At 35.6% G+C, this 24,078-nt stretch overlaps 1 protein-coding gene across 1 annotated transcript; it reads left to right on the forward strand.

The window, feature by feature from the left end:
- Window positions 1-88: 88 nt before the first annotated feature.
- Window positions 89-23,221, forward strand: dennd6aa (DENN/MADD domain containing 6Aa). The gene is made up of 19 exons (XM_051911737.1): window positions 89-433; window positions 1,093-1,131; window positions 1,231-1,273; window positions 9,431-9,543; window positions 9,698-9,778; window positions 13,852-13,957; window positions 14,042-14,121; window positions 14,225-14,284; window positions 14,398-14,453; window positions 15,334-15,456; window positions 16,063-16,158; window positions 17,697-17,791; window positions 17,952-18,017; window positions 18,233-18,297; window positions 18,381-18,470; window positions 19,238-19,291; window positions 19,384-19,493; window positions 19,776-19,953; window positions 20,185-23,221. Exons 1-19 carry the CDS (start codon window positions 218-220, stop codon window positions 20,314-20,316), a joined length of 1,803 nt encoding a protein of 600 aa, XP_051767697.1. The 5' UTR covers window positions 89-217; the 3' UTR covers window positions 20,317-23,221.
- Window positions 23,222-24,078: the final 857 nt, after the last annotated feature.

Genomic DNA, 24,078 nt, shown 5'->3' on the forward strand with positions numbered 1-24,078 from the left:
TGTACATCAAATACGCAAATATCTATCATACAAGACACTGTTGTGGCTGCGTGCGCGCTCCCGTACAAATCTTGAGCTCACTCATGACGTTAGCACGCTCTCCCCGCAAGCTCCGCCCCTTTCATCCTGGACGTGTTTGTATTTACAGCTCAAGTTCCTGCAGTTTTCATCAATAAACCGAGTCCTAACCCACTTGGATCGAACTGAGAGTATCACCATGGCCTTTCAGGGGTCTGGGGAACTCGAAGATCAGATCGAGGAGCCGGAAGACACCCTGAGAGTGTCTCCGGCGGAGGAAATGCCCGTCGATGGGCCTCCAGCAGTAGAAGACCCGGACCCGGAGCCGTTACTGCTGCCGTGGGACCGCTTCTCCACCTGGCTCCACTGCATCTGCGTGGTCGGCTTCGATCTGGAGCTCGGGCAAGCTGTGGAGGTACAGAAGACTGTCATATTTAGTGCTGTCTGTTTAGCTGTCATCTGTGAGGTGGTCTGCTAGCCGGCTAACTGTGTGGAAGTCAATGGAAAAACCTGCTAGCATCTGTGGCTAACAAAAGTAGTTGAGTCATCAAAAAGCATATATATGTTAATTTTATAGTACAGAAGGATGCTGAACCATTGTAAGCTGTTCATTGGTGCTAAGTCTGACCATTTATATGTATATAAGCTTATTCTCCTTTATTTGTGTCATAGTCTAATGTAACTTTCTGTTTACAACTAGTGTGTGCAAACCAAACACTTTTGTAATATATCTGTGTACATTGTGTGTGTAGTTTGTCTGACAGCTGTTATCGTCATGGGTTTATGTCTATTATTTTTAAGTGTGTTGATCTAAACTTAATTATACTTGACTGAACCCCAATATTTGTAAGATCATAATTGTCCATACCTAAAGCTTGGTTTGTGTGAACGAAAAATTCACTAAAACATCCAAAGTAAAGCCGATTGGTCTAATCACAGTGATTTTATAGGCATCTCAAGAGTGGCTACGTGACTAACAACATCTACTATGTGCCGTTTATGCATTTGATAGTGAAATACAGTTTGAAAAGTAAAGCGTTCTCACATTTTTCATGTTATTCTTGTTTGCTGCAGGTGATCTACCCACACCACTCCAAACTCACTGAAAAAGAGGTATAAAATGGTTGTTTTATATCATTTTGCTGGATTAAACCATGAATTCTGATGTTCAGTTTGAAGATATTGAGTGTTCTTTTGTTTCTCTCATTTTAGAAAACCAGTATATGCTATCTGTCATTCCCAGACTCAAATTCAGGTAAAATAGCATTTCTTCTTGATGGCTTTCTTCCTATGTCTGTTGTAAATAATGAACCGTTGATGCACAGATGTTGTCACCTATAGATTTGAACATCCTAAACTTTTAATGTTTTTGACTGTGGAAAGTTCAGTAGATCACACATTTAAAGCTGAAAGGAAGTTTATTATTCAGTCATCCTGTCAGAACTGTGTGCTTTTCAGTATCTTTGTATTTTATAATGCAGTTCAGATGTTTCTTATCTCAGTGATTATTAAAGGGACCTATAATGCCCCTTTTACAAGATATAATATAAGTCTCTGGTGTCCCCAGAATGTGTCTGTGAAGTTTCAGCTCAAAAAACCCCACAGATCATTTATTATAGCTTGTCAAATATGCCCCTATTTGTATGTGAGCAAAAACACGTCATTTTTGTGTGTGTACCTTTAAATGCAAATGAGCTGCTGCTCCCGCCCCCTTTCCAGAAGAGGGCGGAGCTTTAACAGCTCACGCTTCGGTTGTTCAACAACAACAAAACTGGAGAATCTCACGCAGCCAAATTGAGGATTGTCAGTAACTGTGTTCAGCCTTACATTGTTCAAACCGGAGTCGACACTGATGGAGAGACTCAGGAAGAAGTTACAACTTTTAGACGTTTCTGAATGGTTAGTGGATAAATTTATGTAGTTGCTGTGGAGTTGATTCAACTCATCCACTAGCATGTGCCGTCATGTTAATCTTTTGTGCAAATCCAGTGTTGAATTGACCCTCGTTTGTGAAGCAGTCCGTCGTAAAATAACGGCATGATAACAATCTACTACAACAACTCTTCCTATTCTCTAAAGCAGCCCAACATGGCCTCAGTCCCTTTGTTGTGTGTTCTTGGGGGCAGGGTTTATGTAAATTTTGGGGTTTGTGATGTCGTCAGCTCGTTGTGGCTTGTTGTAGTCCCCACCAGCCGTTTGTTGTAGCGATTTCTGTAAAAGAAAATATCTCCATTTGCATTGAACTTTGAGCGTCGTAACTTTGCAGGTGTTGTTTATTCTCAAACAGCAACATTACACACTAACTAAAGTTAAAAAAGTGAAATCATAATCAACCACCCCTTTAATGTATTTTTAAAACTGGCATAAACGTCAGTCACTTTCCATACTGTATTTTTGAGTCTTACTTGTGCTCAAAGTGTCTGTGTTGTGATTAGGCAGTGCAGTTGTAGTGTGTGACTTGTGTTTTCCTACGATTAAGGTTTGATCTAGAGGATTGTAATTCATCTGAGTGAGTACTATGACCCGTGTGCCTTACACTAATGTGTGTGGGATGAGAGCTTGACGTCCTCCCTCTCAGCAAGCGCATACACAGTGTGGGTTGTGGAGTGCTATCTGACTCTTCTGTATTAGAGATAATAATGGACCGTCACTGGGTAGGTCAATATGTGTGATCATGCATTCGTAACAGATGCTCTGTCACAGTATATATTTTGCTACGTTTGCTATTAATGAATAAGGTCAGTATTAATGAATCACCCTGTTGACCTTGAGTTGAGATTTTCCATGCATAATCATTTTTGAGACATGCAACAGTATCATTGATGTCAAACATGGCATGAAGCATCTTCACGCTGTATATTTAAATATATAAGTGATTTAAGAGCTGTGGCAGAGTGATAGATAATCAACGAATAATGACTTAAAGGATTAGTTCACTTCAGAATTAAAATTTCATGATAATTCACTCACCCCCATGTCATCCAAGATGTTTATGTCTTTCTTTCTTCAGTCGAAAAGAAATTAAGTTTTTTTTTGAGGAAAACATTCCAGGATTTTTCTCCATATAGTGGACTTCAACAGGGATGAAGGTCCAAATGTCAGTTTCAGTGCAGCTTCAAAGAGCTCTACACGATCCCAGACGAGGAATAAGGGTCTTATCTAGCAAAACGATCTGTCATTTTCTAAAGAAAATAAAAATTATATACTTTTTAACCACAAATGTTCATCTTGCACTGCTCTGTGATGTGCCACACATTACATAATCACATTGGAAAGGTCACTCGTGACGTAGGCGGAAGTACCGATCCAGTGTTTACAAAGCGAACGTGCAAAGACTAAGTCAAATGGCCTTTACAAAAAATGGGTAAAACAACGATGTCGGATGATTTTGAAGTTGGAGGAGAAAATGAGATGGAGTTTTTCACCCTACCGCAGTACTTACGCCTATGTCCAGCGTGATTATGTAATGTGTGGTGCATCGCAGAGCAGTGCAAGATGAGCATTTGTGGATAAAAAGTATATACATTTATTTTTATTTATTTTTTTAGAAAATGACTGATTGTTTCGCTAGATAAGACCCTTATTCCTCGTCTGGGATCGTGTAGAGCTCTTTGAAGCTGCACTGAAACTGACATTTGGACCTTCAACCCGTTGAACCCCAGTGAAGTCCACTATATGGAGAAAAATCCTGGAATGTTTTCCTCAAAAACCTTCATTTCTTTTCGACTGAAGAAAGAAAGACATGAACATCTTGGATGACATGGGGGTGAGTAAATTATCAGGAAATTTTAATTCTGAACTGAACTAATCCTTTAAGTTTTGCTTGTTTAATAACAAATTTATGAAGCTGAATAAATGATTACAGAATGTTAATTAGCCACAGCTAATTGTTTTCTTTTTTTATAAATGTAAATAAAAATGTTTCGTGGTCTCCTAGGGGAAAACTGTTGTAGTACAGCTAATTTTTTTCTTTTTTTTATGTAAATAATTAATTTTAATTTTTTACATTTTATGTTGACAACTTCACTTGATCTAACAGCAGCATTCGTCAATACTGTAAATAGAGCGGTCGGTGTTGTTTTCCACAGTATCAGCTGTGATAAAAATGGCATCTCTGATCTTCTTCACACAGATTCAGCTCATGTTAATTTAGTTTGCAATAAACTTGGGTTATTAATAGCGGCGATGAGGTACAAACGAGGAGGAACAGGATTTGAAGATTACAGGACAGTCCAGTTAATGACTTTGTAAATACGCAGATGGTCTTATTCTGGATTTGTGTGTTTGTGGAGTTCACTCACTGTGAGTCTCCTGGTGTGATATTGATCCTGTTCTCGTCTTTCTGAAACTGAAGAACCTGATGTATGAGCAGATACCCTATCCCATCATTCTACTCACTTCAGCTCTCGTACAGTACACTATCTTACAGGATGTAGCATGTCTTGTTGAAAGCACAAATGTGTATCATATTTTACAAGCTAGTGAAAGGCAGTCTTATCATATCGATAGTTCCAGCTCTGAAAATCTGACTGGATGACAGCATTTAAAGATTATGGCGGCACAATAATTGTTGTCTGATGCAGCAAGGCTCTGAAAGGGTTTGGGATTATTTTTATTGTTTAATATGTGGGTCATTGACGAATAAGGTTTTTAAAAGTGTAAAAAAAAACATAATGGAGATATAATTAATTTTTAAGTTTTATTAAGTTTTAACAATGAGATTACGTGGTTTTTATAATCAATTAACACTGCTTTTGTCATTTTTTTTACAAGATGGACAAAATTTGTCACCAAACAAGACATTCGGTTTAACCAAAATTTTCGGTTTTACTGAATGACACTTTTGGTTATATCGAATGACGATATTTTCGAACAATGCTAACAGGCTGATATCTAGCTAGCTAGTTAGCTTGCTAGTTAGCTAGCAAAAGGACAATCAAACATTTTATATTTAGTACAAGTTTTTAAAACATTACAACATTTTCCATGTTTTATAGCGGTTGTACCGAATGACCTGATGTTTCGGGACATGCGTATGAGCAAGTGAAAACATTAAATTTTCAAATAGTTAAAAGAGAGTTAGTTACTTTGCTTCATGACCTTGTGGTCCTTTGCAGGTGTCTGAATGATGTCACATCCTGTCACATGATACTGACCGCATGACTTGATCCAAAATGGTCCCTTTATATTGGTTACTCCGAATGACATATATGAAATTCATTTTTCCGGACATTCTTTTTCATAACAAAGCAACGACTTCTACACATAATTTTAATACAATTTTGCACTATGTTGATTTATGATGTTATAAAATCATGCCAGAATAAAAAATATATACATTTATTACATTTTTAAGATATTTTAAATCACTAAAACATGAAATGGCTGTGTTGGCCTTTGGACGGTTAAACCGAATGACCTTTTGACACTTCAGATTCTTTAAAATACCTTTTATATGTAGCAAAATCTAATTAAAACCTTTTGGATTCGATAAAAGAGATCTAGTTGTACTACCTTAAATACTTTTGAATGTCATATCTTTGTTTTTTTATTATTATTAAGGCCTTTGGACAAAAAAATGACCCGTCACGCCATTGACCCGTATATGTGTTTAAATATATTAATATTGGTGTCATTTATCATATTACTTTTGCAATTTGCATAGAAGTTGATGTTTTCAGATCAAGTACACTAGCGTTCAAAAATTTGTCAGTAAGATTTATTTTTGAAGATATTAATACTTTTATTCAGCAAGGACGCATTATATTGATCAAAAGTGACAGTAAAGACATTTATAATGTAGAAAAAAGATTTCTATTTCAAATAAATGCTGTTCTTTTGAACTCAAAGAATCCTGGAAAAAATGTTTCACAGTTTCCACCAAAATATTAATCTGTTTTCAACATTGATAATAATCATAAATGTTTCCTAAACAGGAAATCAGCATATTAGAATGATTTCTGAAGGATCATGTGACACTGAAGACTGGAGTAATGATGCTGACAATTCAGCTTTGATCACAGGAATAAATTACATTTTAAAATATATTCACATAGAAAACAGTTATTATGAATTGCAATATTATTTGGCAATATTACTTTTTGTGCTGTATTTTTTTAAATAAATGCAGCCAAAAATCTTACCGACCCCAAACTTTGAATGGTATTCTACCCAATGACATCCTTTAACCGTGGTAAAATCACTAATGCAGACCTTCTACACTTACAGGATATCCTGTTGTAAATGGTCTGTTCGTTGACAGATGTAACCTAATCAAAACTGATTTGACTTGTGGGTCTCGCTCTTTATCTAGAGGACATCCAGCTCTCATAACCCATGATTCACTGTTACAGTGATTCACCCAAGATATTGTCATTGTGCTGTTTTGAAAATGCCTCTCATCTCTGAAATCAGTTTCCTGGAGCCGGTTTCCTCGTGAAGGGCCAAGAGTCAGATGCCAGTGTTTGTGGGTCAGGCTGTGCATATGGAAATTTCTGGTGTGCGTTAGCGTCTTTTCTCGCATGCTGTGGGTGAGGCATGAGAAAAGCATGCGGGTTGCTGTGGCAACAGAGTTCCTGCCACCCCATCAGATGTGAAGAAGTGCATCTGTTGTGACGCATTACGCGTTGTTCAGTCTCTCCACAGCAATGCGGCCAACTGCATTCATTTCACTTGTGTTCAGTAAATCTGTGAATGTCTTATAATTATGGATGAGATTCCATGTATGAAGTGCACGTTTTTGTTCTACACTGGTGTAGAAAATATGTTCACTCTGAAATTGCTAGTAAATTTCACACACACACAAAAAAATGTATTTCTTTGCCTTTAGTTTTTTCCATGTTAAAGGGTTAGTTCACCCAAAAATGAAAATTATCCCACAATATACTCACCCTCAACCCATCCTAGGTGTATATGATTTTCTTCTTTCAGCCAAACACAATCTGAGTTATATTTAGATAATATCCTGGCTTTATAATGGTAGTGAATGGGGGGCGAGATCTTAAAGCCCAAAAAAGCACATCGATCCATCATAAAAATAATCCACACGGCTCCAGGAGGTGCGAAGCGATGGGTTTTTGTAAGAAAATATCCATCTTTCTAGCTTTATAAACCATAATCACTGGCTTCTGGAAACGGCCGTACGCAAGTCTAGTTCTGGTGTAGTGACAAATTGTGCGAAATCAAGTCTCCATTAGGACCCCACACGATCCCATTGGTTCAAATTGCTTTTAATAGGTACTCTCTTTAGCGCCTGTTTATAATTCCTACAAAATTGTTATGATAAATGCTGTTTCGACTATGTTATAATGACTATTAGTTAGCTTATGTACTAGCATAGCATACAGATACCCGATTAGCCTGATAGCTTAGTTTATACACACAGTTGCACTTACCCTACATGTATTCACAATCATCTTTAATGTAATTATGTGTTAATTAAGTGTTGACTGTCCAAATACAGTAGTTAAGTTATAAATGAAACAAATTAATGTTCAATTATTCACTTAATAGGCTATTATAATTATTATTAGTGTAAGAAATTACGTTCAGTTGGTTAATAAATGCACTAAATTGTTTTCTTACGCATTATATAGTAAGCTATATGGGTATTTTAAATGAATATCTTTTGTATATACTTAGGATAATCTGACCCGATTTCGAGGGAGGACCCGATTTGTCATGACACAGGCGGAAGAGTGACCTCTGACCTGACTCATAGCATACTGACAAATGCGGAATTGCAGAGGATAGAGCCAAACAATATACCGATCTCGAATTAGACGTCTAAAATGAGAATTTTCAAGAAATGTCGGAGGATTTCGATTTAAGAGAAGAGGAGCTTGAGTGATTATAGTGTATAGCCAGTAAATATAGTTTATATAGTTATAAATATGGATATTTTCTTACAAAAACCCATCGCTTTGCTTCAGAAGGCCTTTATTAACCCCCTGGAGCCGTGTGGATTACTTTTATGATGGATGGATGCGCTTTTTTGGGCTTCAAAATCTCGACCCCCATTCACTACCATTATAAAGCTTGGAAGAGCCAGGATATTTTTTAATATAACTCCAATTGTGTTTGGCTGAATTAAGAAAGTCATATACACCTAGGATGGCTTGAGGGTGAGTAAATCATGGGATAATTTTCATTTTTAGGTGAACTGTCCCTTTATCATCATAGTTGTAGCCTTAGTTATAGATCATAATTATTAAATGATTGTTCTGATCATCTTGTGTTTGATCATTTGAATGGGTTTTCTAGATGTAACGAGCATGTAGTTGGATGTTGTTCATTCTCAGAGGTGCATACAGTAGGATTAACTCTAAATGTTGTGTAAACGCTGCTTTTTATAGACTCCCGTGGTGTTGAGGAAAGGGTTAAGGGGGAGGATGAGGTAATCCATCAGTCACGGCCTACAGATAGATCCAGTAATCTGGTTTCACACTCACACAAACCACCTTCCTTGTTCCTTGTGGCCCACACACATCACTGTATGTATGCAGAAAAGCCAAAAATAGAGACGAACACAAGAACACGCTTGTTCTAATCTGAACCGGAGCAGTCGGGTCTGGGACATCAGAACAGCCTGAAGTGAATTGAGGTGTCAGTGATTCTGAAATGTAGGAGTCAGTGGTTCTGTTGGTTCTTCTAGTATAATTTCCAGATGGTTCCTTTACTTATGGATGTTGTGTCTTGTGTTTGATTATTTGTGAATGTCTTGAAGACCTGAAAATGTTATTCCCATGTTACACAACATACACATTACAGAGTGAGCTCCAGATTAAGTTAAGATTGTATTTAATTTGTATTTTTTTATTTATATTTTATTGGGATGCATGATATATTGGCCACCATATCGGTATCGGCCGATATATGTCCATTTTTAATGTTATCGTTATCGGCCTGATAAGAAAATGTGGCCGATATATTAAAACCGATAAATAATGGATATTTTATCCAAAAATAATTTTTTTAAAAAAATGGATTTAGGTTTATCTGCCAATATATCGGTTATCGGCTTTTAAATATAAAGAATTATCAGTATCGGCCAAAGAATTCTGGAAATATTGATGGAAATGGAAAAGAAAAATTGATGACATAAGTGTCTTCATTGCTTTTGTCTATGTCGAGTGCATTTTTACTGTTCTTTGATGTAAACTTAAGCCTTTTTTAAAATACAAAAGCAGAATAATTTTTGTACCATGGCCTTTACATCCGAGAGATGATGCAGAACACAATGTTTCAGCAGACTAAATATTATGGCTGAACTTAATAAGTCAGATTTGTTTTGGAAAAAACAAGCACTTCAGATGAAAACATGGCTTCAATAAAATGTCCTTGATTCAGTCCATGCACATTTGCGCTGTATAGTTCTGCAGATAAGCATGACTGTTTGTGTCTCTGGTCACAGGTTGTCTGGGGGACACGCAGTTCTGCTTCCGTTTCCGGCAGGCCGCAGGCAGGAAGTCGTCACTCGGATGTTTCCTCGACCACTTCGACCGGGATGCGCCGGTCAGTCTCAAGGTCAGTGCTGACTGCTGAAGACATCAACATTAACTCCTATCTCACAAAAACCTGCTAATGAAGTGAAGATTGCCCTAAATTAATCATAATGTCACTAAAATACTTTGTTTTACTAAGAGGAAATGTGCACGTTTTTCTTCTGTTTTTCCCACAGAGAGATCAGGGTTATTACTACGGGTACGTGTACTTCAGACAGGTGCGAGACAAGTCTCTCAAGAGGGGCTACTTTCAGAAGGTACGAACCTGATGCCTCGTGACAGACGTTGAGTTGATCAGGGAGGTGATGGATTTGAAGTGACATTCAGTAGTTGTTGAAACTTGCAGGTCACTTCTGGTGGTGCAGTAAACAATTCCACTGAAGCATTTTGTGTTTCATCCACCCAAGAGCTAGTTCCTGGTCCTTTGGTGCACATTATATCTTAATTTATACAACGTTATGTTCCTGTCCTCTACTCAAATGGATCCTTTTCACATTTTCAGGGTTCTCAGAAGCACAAGTCGTCATAGTTCTATACTTCTATATTTATATAGAGTGCAACAGTATTTTTTCAATTGATTTCTCCTATAGGGATTTTTTTTTTTAAAAAAGTCTTTGTTAAAGCATTATATGTAATGAACAAGCTACGAGGTTAATCAAACTTTGATTTGAAGCATAAAGGATTTTTTGAAATCCGTACAAGACTGTGAACTTACCAACTTTAGTGAGGGAAAGAACTACAATCCCATGAAGCATTGCAAAGCATTGCATTTACAAATGTTGATTATATATATAAAACAATATATTTTAAGTTTGTTGCAAAATATACATATATTTATATATATATGTGTGTGTGTGTGTGTGTGTGTGTGTAATAAAAATATTAATAAAATAAAAAATGCTAGAAAAATATATATTTAAATAAAAAATAAAATACAATACAATATATATAATGTAATAAAATAAAAATAAAATAAAAAATAAATTACAATCTTTACTTCTAGGTACAGTCAAACCAAAATTTATTCAAACACCTTGAACATTTCATTCATTAATACAGTTTTTTCACTATAGTTTAAAAAAAATGGTAATAAAATATGACAAGATCTCAGAGTTAAACTGTGTCAGAAAACATTAATCTTAATTATGTCAGATAACACTTAAGCAAAACATGGTCAGGTCAAAGTGTCTGAATAATTTTTGGTTACAAATTTTTATCAATTTTACTGGTAGTCCACTTTATGAATAATTTTTGGGTATAATATGTCACAGTTTACTTTATTTTGCTATCCTCACTTACATAAATGAACTATAGTGTCCTGCACCCACTAGTAAAAATATATCAAAAATGTGGTTTGACTATATATATATATATATATATAGATGTGTGTGTGTGTCATAAAAAATATTGTTATTAATAAAATAAAAATACATAAATCAAAAATAAAATGCAATACATGGGCGGAGCAAAAGAGATCGTTTGGCATGTTTTTCTTGTTTCAGCCTCTCTGATTGGTGGAATTTTCTGTACAGCATCATGGGTAATGTAGTCTTTCACCAAAAATGCCACTATTAAACATAAGTATTTTTAAAAAAATAAGTTGAAATAATGCAGGCTGATGGCTTAAAGTGAAACAAATTTCATCGGTTAACAACCTCGTAGCTCAGAGTAGAGATGTCTTTAAAAGTTATCGTTAAAAATCAATTTCCCTATGAAGAAAATTAAATGGAATTGAATTTTTACTTCTGGATCCCGACTGTTGTGCTCTATAGCCATGAACAGGAGACTACAGAAAATATAATTTTTGCGTTTTCATTTCTCAAATAGCAAAAGAAAAAATCCACAATAGTGTTTCCATGATTTTCAAAAAGAAAAAAAACAGAAAAAGATTAATTACGTTGGTCAGAAGAGAGAAAGATGTCAAATTTACCATCACTCCCAGCTGCGTTAACTAATGTCAAGGTAAGATAACACAAAGTATAGTGTTATATGATGTTCATAAATTCAAAAATGTTCATAAAATTAAAAAAAAGAAGCTTTGCTAGATTTGTGATATTAATATCTGTACGTGTCATTAGAGTCTGTGTAAAGGTCCATTGTTTGAGTAATGTATGTCAGTGATTTGAGCACAATTAAGTGGTGTTTTCAGTCCATGAGAAGCCTCAAATGGTTTTTCGCTTCATTGTGCCCCCAGTTTGGTTCCCATGTATGTTTAGTATGTTTTCCTGTGCTGCCAGCGACGATCAAGCACAGCACTGAACAAGTCCCAACACCACACAAGCATCTTGTGTCTGATTTTCTGCATGCAGCAGAAGTGTGATTCTGATCTATCACCAGCGAACGTTGTTCACACCCTAAAAATAGAGGCGGAGATTAGCTGGGAGTTCTGGAATTTTTCAAGAGCCTTTAATTCTCGTTATTTTTGAAGACACAGGAGCTTCCTGGGGCCTTTTCTGCCCTGCGGCTTCTTATGCAATTCTTAAGTTGATTCACTGCGCTTCAATAAAACATTGTGGTTTTTGACATGAGCCGACACAACCCAGTTTGTTTTCTTTGCTAACGGAATGATGTTGGTGACCCACAGTTGTTTTCTTTCTGCTACCAACTGATTTCTGATGCATTTATGTTTGGTCTTTAACTCTGTAAAGCCTACTGTATCATATCGGATACACAAAATTATAAAGCCTCTAAATTATCAACATGATCAAAACTTTGCTGAAAACCTGTCACACATAATCACCTATAGTCCTCTGTCGTCTGATTCATAGTTTAGACTTTTAGGCAAGTAAAACGCCTTTTAGTATAATTGTACAAACGTCCCCCTTCAGCTCGTGGTTCTCGTGTCTTTTTGTTGTAAAATCTTTACTGATTTTTATGAAGTAAATGCAAGACTAACTTTTATATTGTTATTAATATTTCAACATGAACACTTATTGAACTAAAGCAACTTGGGTTTACTTGATTATCAAGACATCATTTTTAAATCAAATATGATCCATCAGGTTTTTGATTTCATCTCTCAATCATCATTATATTGCATTGCATTATATGTTTCAAAACTACATAAAACTAAGCATTTAAATATCATCTTACTAAGACATATTATTGGCAGATATAGAGTGATGGCTGATATTTATATGCATTTTATACTGTTAAAAAAGTATAACTGTCTAATTGATTTACATTACAGGCTATCAGAATTTCATCTTACTTTTTGACCATATAAATATCAGCATCTGCACCAAATTGCATATTTTTTTCCTGATGTTTTTTCCCTCCTTGAGTATGAGCTCCATATTCTCGCTATATCATACCATATGAGCCATAAAAGTCTGATGTATCAATTATGCTGTATGGCTCATTTACCACACGATGAAAGTATAAAGTGGGCTGTCAAGCTGCAGAAATGACAAAAATCACAATTAATGTGTCTTAAAACTTATTAGAATAAATGCAAGTCTGAATGCAATGTATAGCATCTTCTCTGCCATGAAAGAAAAAAGTCACAAAGTTTTGTGTCATCATTTACTCGCTTAAAAAGTGAGCAAAAACACACAGTTTTTGTGTGTGTCCCTTTAAATGCAAATGAGCTGCTGCTCCCGCCCCCTTTCCAGAAGAGGGTGGAGCTTTAACAGCTCGCGCTTCGGTCGCTCAACAACAACAAAGCTGGAGAATCTCACGCAGCCAAAATGAGGATTGTCAGTAACGGTGTTCAGCCTTACATTGTTCAAACCGGAGTCGACACTGATGGAGAGACTCAGGAAGAAGTTACAACTTTTAGACGTTTCTGAATGGTTAGTGGATAAATTTATGTAGTTGCTGTGGAGTTGATTCAACTCATCCACTAGCATGTGCCGTCATTTTAATCTTTTGTGCAAATCCAGCGTTGAATTGACCCTCGTTTGTGAAGCAGTCCGGCGTAAAATGACGCAAAACTCTACTACAACAACTCTTCCTCTTCTCTAAAGCAGCCCAACATGGCCTCACCCCCTTTGTTGCGTGTTCTCGAGGGCGGGATTTATGTAAATTTTAGGGTTAGTGATGTCACCAACCCGGGAAGAAGCTCATTGTAGTCCCTACCAGCCGTTTGTTGTAGCATTTCTGTAAAAGAAAATATTTCCCTTTGCATTGAACTTTGAGTGTCGTTACTTTGCAGATGTTGTTTATTCTCAAACAGCAACATCACACACTAACTAAAGTTAAAAAAGTTAAATCATAATCAACCACTCCTTTAAGATCTTGTCTGTTGTGTTCTGGCTTGTATCCCAAGAGGATTTATGAACTTCATGATCTCTCTCTCATCATGTATGCATGTGTGTGTCTCCTCCAGTCTCTGGTCCTCATCAGCAAGCTGCCCTACGTGACCTTTTTCCACTCATTGCTGAAGCTCATCGCCCCAGAATACTTCGAGAAGCAGGAGCCGTGTTTAGAGGCCGGTGAGTCCTGAAAACATGGACAACAACTCTGTAAAACAAACCAACACTGATTCAACCAACAGTGTTTTTGTTTTTACATTAAAGCTTGCAACGACATCGACCGGTGGCCCACGCCGTGTCCAGGGAAGATTCTTACGCTCCCCATCATGGGTGTGGTCATGAAGGTAAATGCTTTTTCTTTCCTTGGATCTTTGTAAGATACTAGTAGCCAAGTCTTTGAAAACCACGTGCACTTTATTAACGAGTGCTGCCATCTGCTCTCTTCAGCTACGCATCCCCACGTGTTATGACAAGCCTGGAACTTCTCAGCTCGTCCAGTCCGCACCGGTATGAAAACCAATGCCGCTGCCAGGCCTGTAGGCGATGGTGCTGATGTGTCATATTCTACAGGGTTACGTCAGTTTGCTTTCATGTAATGGAGTGTAATCTTTCATTTGCAGAGCGACAGTCTGGTGTCCATCGTTCTGCCGACCGTCCATGAAGTAGATCTCTTCAGGTAAAGCACGTTTATTGTGTGCTACTGTGACTGGTACATAGTGTACTAGGTGTCATAGTTGGGCTGGATTTGTTTATTACTTGTCCTCTGGGGCCTCCTGTTGGTAAGTGAGAAAAGTGCATGCAAGGACATTCACATTCAGAAGTTTAGGGTTGGTAAGATTTTATGTCTTTGAAAGTAGTCTCTCCTGCTCACCAAGGCTGCATTTATTTGATCAAAAATACAGTAAATATTATTACAAGTTAAAATAGCTGTTTTCTATGTGAATATATAGTAAAATGTAATTTATTTTTGTGATCAAAGCTGAATTTTCAGCATCATTACTCCAGTCTTCAGTGTCACATGATCCTTCAGAAATCATTCTAATATGCTGATTTGCTCTTCAAGAAACGTTTCTGATTATTATCTATGTTGAAAACAGATTAATATATTTGTGGAAACTGTGAAACATGTTTTCCAGGATTATTTGATGAATAGAAAGTTCAAAAGAACAACATTATTTGAAATTTTTGTACCAATGCAAAAGTCTTTACTGTGGCTTTTTATCAATTCAATGCATCCATGCTAAATAAAAGTATTAATTTCATTCCAAAAATAAAATTTGTTCTTACCCTAAACTTTTTAAATATATATGGGATGAGTGAGGCTCAGTCTTTTATAGACATTAAGTATAAAACATATTTTGTGTGTACTATATTTTGTATATATATCACACACACAAAATAAAAACTGAGGGATTATGAACGGTAGTTTTTGGTCATAATGATGTTTACAGATTAATCGTATAAACAAATCGCTCATTATATGGTGTTGAAGAAAACAAAACCTTTTAATTTCAGCATCCATTAATTTCACGTTTTCACTGTTTCTCATATTGCAGGTGTTTCCATCCAGTGTTTTTTCATATCCAGATGTTGTGGGAGCTGGTGTTGCTGGGTGAAGCGCTAGTGGTCATGGCTCCGTCGCCGGCAGAATCTTCGGACACTGTGTTAGCATTGGTCAGGTATGGCGAATAAAGTAATAAGCTACGTGAAATTGTTACAGTGATTTTACAACTGTTAAGACCTCTTAACTGTGGTAAAATCACTGTAACGTGAAGCTTCTTGCTTTTTTAAAACAGCAGTATTATAGACTACAATGTATAATAAATAATCATACTTGGTAGAATAAGCATTTGAACACAAATTTATTATATTTAAATCCATTCCAAAGAATTCTGCTGATCTGAATTTTTTTTTTTCCTTTAAAAAATGTGGAAAAAAAAGTCCAAATTCAGTGTGCATCCAAGTGTATGGGATGTATTTCAGTACTTTAACAGCAGACAGATCAAGTTTTATGGCTCTGTGATGCTGCTGAGTTTCTGACCACGCTGTGGTCGACCTTGAAGAAGGGCGGCTAGATAAGTCTGAAGTCACAGGATGTGTGTGATGTACAGAGACAGTCCCACCACACGTCAATGCAAACAGACTCATAGTGTTGAACATGAGCAGAGTGTTCTTTACGAGTAAAAGATGGTGGTTCCAGAGCATATGCTGACTACTTCTAGATCATCTTCTAATGCTAGTTAATGATGTGAATTTAAACCAAACCAATCTGTGTCTGTGTGCAGTTGTGTCTCTCCTCTGCGCTACTGCAGTGACTTCCGGCCGTACTTCACCATTCATGACAGTGAGTTTAAGGAATACACCACTCGAACACAAGCTCCGTAAGTAAACAATGTGAAAGCCTGGTTTCTCCCAAGGATTTTTTTTCTTCATTTTTATCACCCGTTTGTCACCTGATGTCACCTGTTGGAGTTTGGGGTCCTTGCCGCTGTCGCTTTTGGCTTGCTTAGTTGGGGACTATTCAATAATGTTTTTGATCTGCCTGCATTGACAGCATTGTATGCGAACTACATTAATAACTATTGATTTTTACAACGAAATGAATCAATACTGAATTTACTTAAGCTGGACAATGAGACCATTTTCTTTAAAAGCTGCCAAAATTATGTACCTGTTATCATTGTAAAGCTGCTTTGACACAGTGTGCATTGTAAAAAGCGCCAAATAAATAAAGGTGACTTGAAAGATTTCACATGCATGAAAATATAAATATATATTGGATGAGTGAGGCTCAGTCTTTTATAGATATTAAATATAAAACATTATATTTTGTGTGTGTGTGTGTATATTTATATGTATATATACATACACACACACACAAAATGTATATACACTATATATACACACACATACACAATATATAACTGTATAAATATAGTTATAGAAGGAAGGAAATATAATAAAATACAATATTATAAATTATATTTACTATAATAAAATATAATAAAATCAATATTACAATATTTAATGCAGTAAATATTAATACATTAAATTAGATATATTTTTAATATTAAATATATGTACACACAAAGTATAATGCACATAATACAATTTCTTTACAAAATATCATAACATTTATTGACAACAATTTTATATATATATATATATATGTATGTAATTTAATGTATTAATATTTACTACATTATATATATTTTATTATAGTAAATATAATTTATAATATTGTATTTTATTATATTTTTCTGATGTTGTTTATTTTGTTGTTAATATCTTTCAGATATCCAAACTGTATTTTTCTAAAAAGCAAATAAATAAAACCAGCGCGTTTGTTTGAATGAAGTAACCGAGGGACTATTCCTGTCCTTGTTCTTTTATTTATATATATATATATATATATTTGTATAATTATATTGTTTTCATTGTTTTTATAATTTATTTATAAATTATAATTGAATATATTCAGTATACTGCATTAATTATTGTAATATTCATTTCATTTTATTCAAATGTTTTATTGTAATAAATGTAATTTAAATTGGATTATATTTTATTTAGTATATAATACAGCTATAAGTACAGTAGTATAGTATGTATTTTAAAATATACAGTTGTGTGTATTTCCCGTGTGTGTGTGTGTGTGTGTGTGTGTGTGTGTGTGTGTGTGTGTGTGTGTGTGTGTGGACAGGTTTGTAATATTTCGAGTTTTTGTTCTTTTGACCTACAAACGCAGCTTGTAATTCAATCAGCGTCAGGATGATCGTATGATAGATGAGATGAGGTTGTTAATTCAGATGAGGATATTTCTGGAGCTCAGAGAGGAAGTGTTTGTGCTCTATCATGTGACACTCTTATGGGTCTCTGTTAACCGTATCTTGTGTTTGTGTGTTGTGTTGTGCTGTAGGCCTTCGGTCATTTTGGGAGTTACGAACCCATTTTTTGCCAAAACTCTCCAGCACTGGCCTCACATCATCCGCATCGGAGACATGAAGCAAGCAGGTTCTGACCTTTAAACTGTACAATTAAAGCTAATGAAGCATTGACATGTTCGAGCAATATTATGATTTTCCAAAGTTTGAATTAAAAGTAAAGCATTAATACAAATGAAAATATATGCTTTGTTCTTTATTATAAATGTCTTAATTTTTTTTTTTTAAAGGAGAGATGGCCAAACAGATGAAAGTGAAGAAACTAAAAAATCTGAAGACTTTGGACTCGAAACCTGGTGAGACTTGAAAGAGAAACTATCATGAGTTCATTTTATTGTGTTTGTATTCATGTCGGTTTTATTCATTACTCCAAAAAACCTGAAGTACCTCCAAACCTGGTCTTCGTATTTCCTTCTGTTAATGTCTGAACCCCAAACTGTAAATTTCCAAAAGCAAAAGAATAAATAAAGCTCAGTGTTTGTTAAAGTAACTGAAGGATTGTTCGTCTCAGGTGTCTACACTGCATATAAACCTTTCCTGAACAAAGACGAGGACATTATCAAGCAGCTCCAGAAGGTGAGAGTCTCTCTGGTGTGTTATATCACTGCTCAAACATTCAAGCTGATGTATTAATTCAGTGTTTTTGTGGTTAATATCAGGGAGTTCAACAGAAGCGTCCTTCAGCGGCCCAGAATGCAATTCTGCGTCGATATTTCCTGGAACTTACACAGAGTTTCATCATTCCACTGGTACAAACATTTCTTTACAAACAACATCAATGACACGATGCCATTCACAACCGCCATGGGATGTCCTGAACAGGGTTGAACAAACTATTGAAATCACTGATTTCATTTGAAATACAGCTGAAATAAAAAAATATATCAATATTAGATGAAAAAAAGGGAAACAAATATTAGAAATGTTGCCTTGAAAACTAAAACTAAGTTTAAGTTAAATTATTAAAATTAAAATAAATTAAAGCTATATATAAATATTAGATGAAAAACTTAAAAAATGTAAACAAAAATTAGAAATATTGCCTTGGAAATAAATAAGTGTAAGTTGAAATTACTAAAATTTGCTAAAATTTAAATAAAAATAAATTAAAGCTAAATACAAATATTAGATGAAAAACTTAAAAATAATAATAATAGAAATGTTGCCTTGAAAACTAACAGAAAGAAGCTCAAGTTGAGGTACTAAAGTTACTAAAACTGAAATAAAATTAAATTAAAGCTAAATAGAAATACTAAAAATGACAAGCACATAACGAAATTACTAAAACTAAAATTAAAATGAAAACAATACAAAAGCTAATTAAACATGCAAAAAATAGTATGTATGTGTGTGTATATATATATATATATATATATATATATATATATATAATGCTAAAATAACACTTCAAAAACATGGTAAATACATGCTAAAGTGATGAAGTCTCATGCTTTAACTTCCAGACCGTAAATGTAGGATATAATATTATAATTCATATTATATGGTTGTTTTGCAGGAGCGTTATGTGGCCAGTCTAATGCCTCTACAGAAGAGCATTTCACCCTGGAAAGTAAGACAGATTTTTAAAGATCTTTTCCTTTTAGATGAATCAATTTAGCAACTTTTAAGGGTACTCACAAGGTTCCTTCTCTCATTTCCCAGAGTCCTCCACAGCTACGGCCGTTCAACCAGGAGGAGTTCATGAAAACACTGGAGAAGGCCGGACCTCAGCTCACCTCACGACTCAAAGGAGACTGGATCGGCCTCTACAGGTACAGCAGCTCTCAGAGATTATATATATATATATAACACACTTTAATATTATATATACTTTAATATATTATATATAATGTATATAATTTATATGTTGTATCTATATATTTTATTAATTTATATATTCATTTAATTAACTTGTGTATATAATTTTTATGTATGTATGAAAAGTCATGGAAAATCTATCTACAATATAGCGAATATGCATTTTTTTTCTTCAATGTAAAAAGTTTCATTTTAAATGCATCTGTACTCTTTTCATCTGTTCTGGACTCGCGCAGGCAGTTCCTGAGGTCTCCGAACTTCGATGGCTGGTTCAGGAACCGCAGGAAGGAGATGATGCAGAAGTTGGAAGCTCTTCATCTGGAGGCCCTCTGTGAAGAAGACCTACAGCTGCGGATACAGAAACACACGGAGGTGGAGACGGTCGATCTGGTGCTCAAACTCAAGGAGAAACTGGTCAGTACTTCAGTCATTCTGTGTGTATTACGACAACTTAACAGTTGTGTATCATATGTGCACATCTCATCAGCTACATATCCATATGCTTATTTCTATGCAAACTCTGGGATATCACATAAAAATTGTAAATTGTCATGTAAAATCTGCATTAAAAAACGTAAGGGTGGGGGGGGGTTTCACAACTACATTGATTGTAAAAATCTAATTCATCTCCTTGTTGTGTCTCAGACTCAGGCCGAGAAAGATCAACTTCCTGTCAAACCAGGAACTCTGCCTAAACTACAGTCCCATATCGAGACCATCATACTCTCTCTTCCAGAGGACCTGCAGGGCATCTTACATAAACCGCCAAGCCCTTGACCATCAGCCAACGCTGACAGACCAGACTGCGGCTCATACGGGGTTAACAGACACAAACTTCCACACGTGTGATGGATTTCTGCTGGATCCTCCTCCAAGTGCACTTGTTGCTGCAGATCTGAGTGCCATTGAACGGACAATGCTGGCATTGCCAAAAACAGCACAGACGACAGCACAGGAAGTGACTAAGCGTGTGAGGGACGAATGATGGCAGAAATGATGCACACGTGTTACGGTCTGAATGCTGTAAGTCTCACTGTGTGAGATTAACATTCCTGCTGATTTTAAACATGAAGATGCTTATATGATGGAATCAGCAAAAAGCGATCTGGATCTGAACGGGCCGGATTCATGTTCACCTCTATAATGGAAATATTTAAATGGTTGTGCTGTGACACCAGAACATCTGGCGTGAGAACATCACCATTCATGAAACGTGTCAAAAACATGTTCAGGTCATATTTCACCCCAAAATGAGGACGAGGGAATAAGAAATATTTTACATAAAGAAAATGAAGCCTATTTTAAGACCATTTTATTGTGGCGTTATTTTTGTGAGGATCAGGTCATATTTCACCCCTAAATGAAGGAGGAATTAAGAAACTATATTTTCCATGAAGAAAATTAAGCATATTCTAATTCTATAAAATTCATAGAATACATATACATATATTAGCCCTGTGGCATTATTTTCATGATAATTAAACACATTTTAAACCCAGTTTTTATTATTATAATACACCAAATCTAATTTTCATTACTGTACTTTGAAAAACATGACATTATTTAAATTATGAAGTATTAAATTGTTAAATATTATTAGTGGGGGTTTTTTTCTATTATTATTATAGAGAATCACCATGAATATTGAGAAACTCAAAATTATGCATTACAGAATTTATGCTGAAATGTACTTAATTATCAAGAAAATGTCATATGCTAAAAATCTTAATGGGTCTAAAAATGGGCTTTTATATATATATATTTTCCATTATATTTTGGGGCGAAATGTTCCCTGGAAATGTTTTCATGAAATTCACTGTTTTGAATCATGTTATTTGGTGTGATATTGCAATAACAGGCAGATTTATTTCCCCTTTAACAGACACCAACACTGCTAACGTATAAATGTTGAAGGACACTAGTGTGAGTAGAATTCATCTTTACAAGGTCAATTAGCACATTATCGCAGGTGTCCGGCATTTACTCTACAGCACAAATGCAATGGTGTCTATTTCTCATGAAGGCAAACCCAACGAAGACCAGTGGAGTTTTACATGTATTTATTTTCATTTTTAATTCATAAGCTGACTAACCACAAAAGGGAAAATAGCCATTGTCTTTTCCTTTCCTCTCCACCTTAACCAAACTGAATGACCGGTCACTGGTTAAACCAATAGAACTAGCCTCGTCACTTTCCTGCATTGAGATTGTGGTCTTCCTTCTACTTTAATATCATATATACATCGTCATTCAGAAAATGATATTTACACACAATACAGTCTTCAAATACAGCTTTTCTTTACACTTGCTTGACTGATAAAGGTGAATACTGCAGTTTCTTTGTGCCTTTCATTTTCTGATTAGTTTGATTTGATCGATTTTCCATCTCTTTTAGGACCAAGCGTGTAGTTTGTGAGTACATGAGTGCTTTAATGTCATGAAATATGATTGTTTGACCTTTAGAACGAGCTTCTGTTATTTGCACTTTATCTGTGGAGCGTGTCAAGCAACAGAAGACGTTCTTCTCAAAAACACATTTTTATGGCTTGTGTTTTACAACTGGTCATATTCCATGAAGTCAACCATGTTTGATATTTGAAGATGGAAATACAAACTTTCTGTTGTGTGCCTTGAGCTAGAAAGACAAACCGGTGAAGAACCAAAGACCGTCACACTTCTGTACAACTTCACTCTCTAACTGACACTGTTTTCCATATGAATGCTTTATCTGGTTGATTATGCTGGTTTGTTTTGGACTCATGGGACGCCTTACATATGTTGTTTAATGTTCATTTCCTTTAGTGTTGTCAAAATACCAACCGCGATACGAAGTCGGTACTGACATTTTGAAAATGTGAGGCTTTGAGCGCCGTTGAGCGGATTCGTAAATATCTCTGATTGGCAATTCGCTCATCGGAAATATCTGTGATTGGCAATTCGCTCATCGGAAATATCTGTGATTGGCTACTGCTTTCAAACGCTCCCGCTTTCAAATTCAAACGGTTCCGTGCGTTGATCATTGTAGCCAATCACAGACATATCTGGTGATGAGCGCGCGAACACAAAGGCCAATCAGAGGGGTTTACGAATCCGCCCAACAGCGCTTGAAAAAACAGCATTTTTTAAATTTTAATTCCGACTTTGTTATCGCAATCGGTATTTTTGACAATACTAATTCCTGCACATGAATCTGGGCCTGTGTGACAGTAGGCCTGTGAAAACTGGTTGTTGGGCAACCATTCATGTTTTATATTTGAAGAACAAACCTATTTTAACATGCTTGAATTTTAAAGAGGTATATTCTGATATTCTAATACAAATAACGAACTGCTTTTGACACGACGCCTGTTTGTTATACTGATGGATATTTTCTAACATCTGTATTTTTGATCTGCTCATTTATATTGGTAGTTATTGTACAGGATGTTTTATTTGTTGCTGTGGTGATTATTATAGAATGATATAAATGGAAAATTACGGTTTTTGTAAACCATGTACATCGAACCACAGTCTGTTTCAGCATAAACAATATTTTTCTATCAAACCCTTAACCACTAATTTTATTTTTTTTTCTGTAACCGACAATAGCTTTTCCCTAGAAAGTATTTCATTGTTCTGTTACTCCTTAATGAAGAACAAGTATATTTTTTCCAGGTGTAAATAAATGTCAATAATGAATCTGTGTTGAGTATAAATCTGTTTCTTTTGATTCTAGTATCGGTGCGACTCTAGTATATTTTAGTGCCAGTATGCTAATATAGAAATATGTAAAGTTATTTTGGTCTTATTTGATTATTATTTGTGTAATGAATGTTTGGTTTAAGAGAAAAAAAACGGTACTGTGGCCATTGTTACTACAGTAAACCTATTGTAGATTGGTTTATTTTAAAGGCACAATATGTAATACTCTGCCGCTAGAGATCGCTTATTCAAAACAAAGGCATAGCTTGATGACAACTTGAATTTGCGGAAGCATGGGAGTTGTTGTCTTCAGGTCTACAGCCGGCGGAAAATCTGACGAGACTCGGGCAGAAATCATATTCATGGATGAGGTAATGTATTATAGATGTATTAACATTACTGTAGTATGAAGCAGGGTGTGGTTGAAAGCCGTTGGAGCGGAATGAGTCTGCTGGTGCGATTTGCTAATGAGAGATGAGCGCACACAGCTCGAGAGCAGCGGGACTTTTATTATGCCACAGACGAGAGCTTCCGGTCAAGCGTATGTGGGGTAAAACAGCGCTGTTTTGTCATATTAGATACATTTGTGTGTTGAAAGTTGTTATAACGCTACTCTGCGTTCGCTCAGCGGCTACTATGAGACACTTGTTGCACACTGCAGTAAGCTAGATTGATATTAGGCATGGTAAAACATGGTAAATCAAGAAAACGAGATTTAAACAGTAAGACTTACTGTGTTGAGCTAGATAACAATGATTAGTTTTCTGTCCATGAATGTATCCAGACAGTTGCTCACCTGTCTAATAAAACATGTAATATATTAAAGCGTCTGGTGTTTCCATGGTTTCTACAAAATAA

This window comes from Ctenopharyngodon idella, chromosome 11 (assembly GCF_019924925.1).
Source record: "Ctenopharyngodon idella isolate HZGC_01 chromosome 11, HZGC01, whole genome shotgun sequence".
NCBI lineage: Eukaryota > Metazoa > Chordata > Actinopteri > Cypriniformes > Xenocyprididae > Ctenopharyngodon > Ctenopharyngodon idella.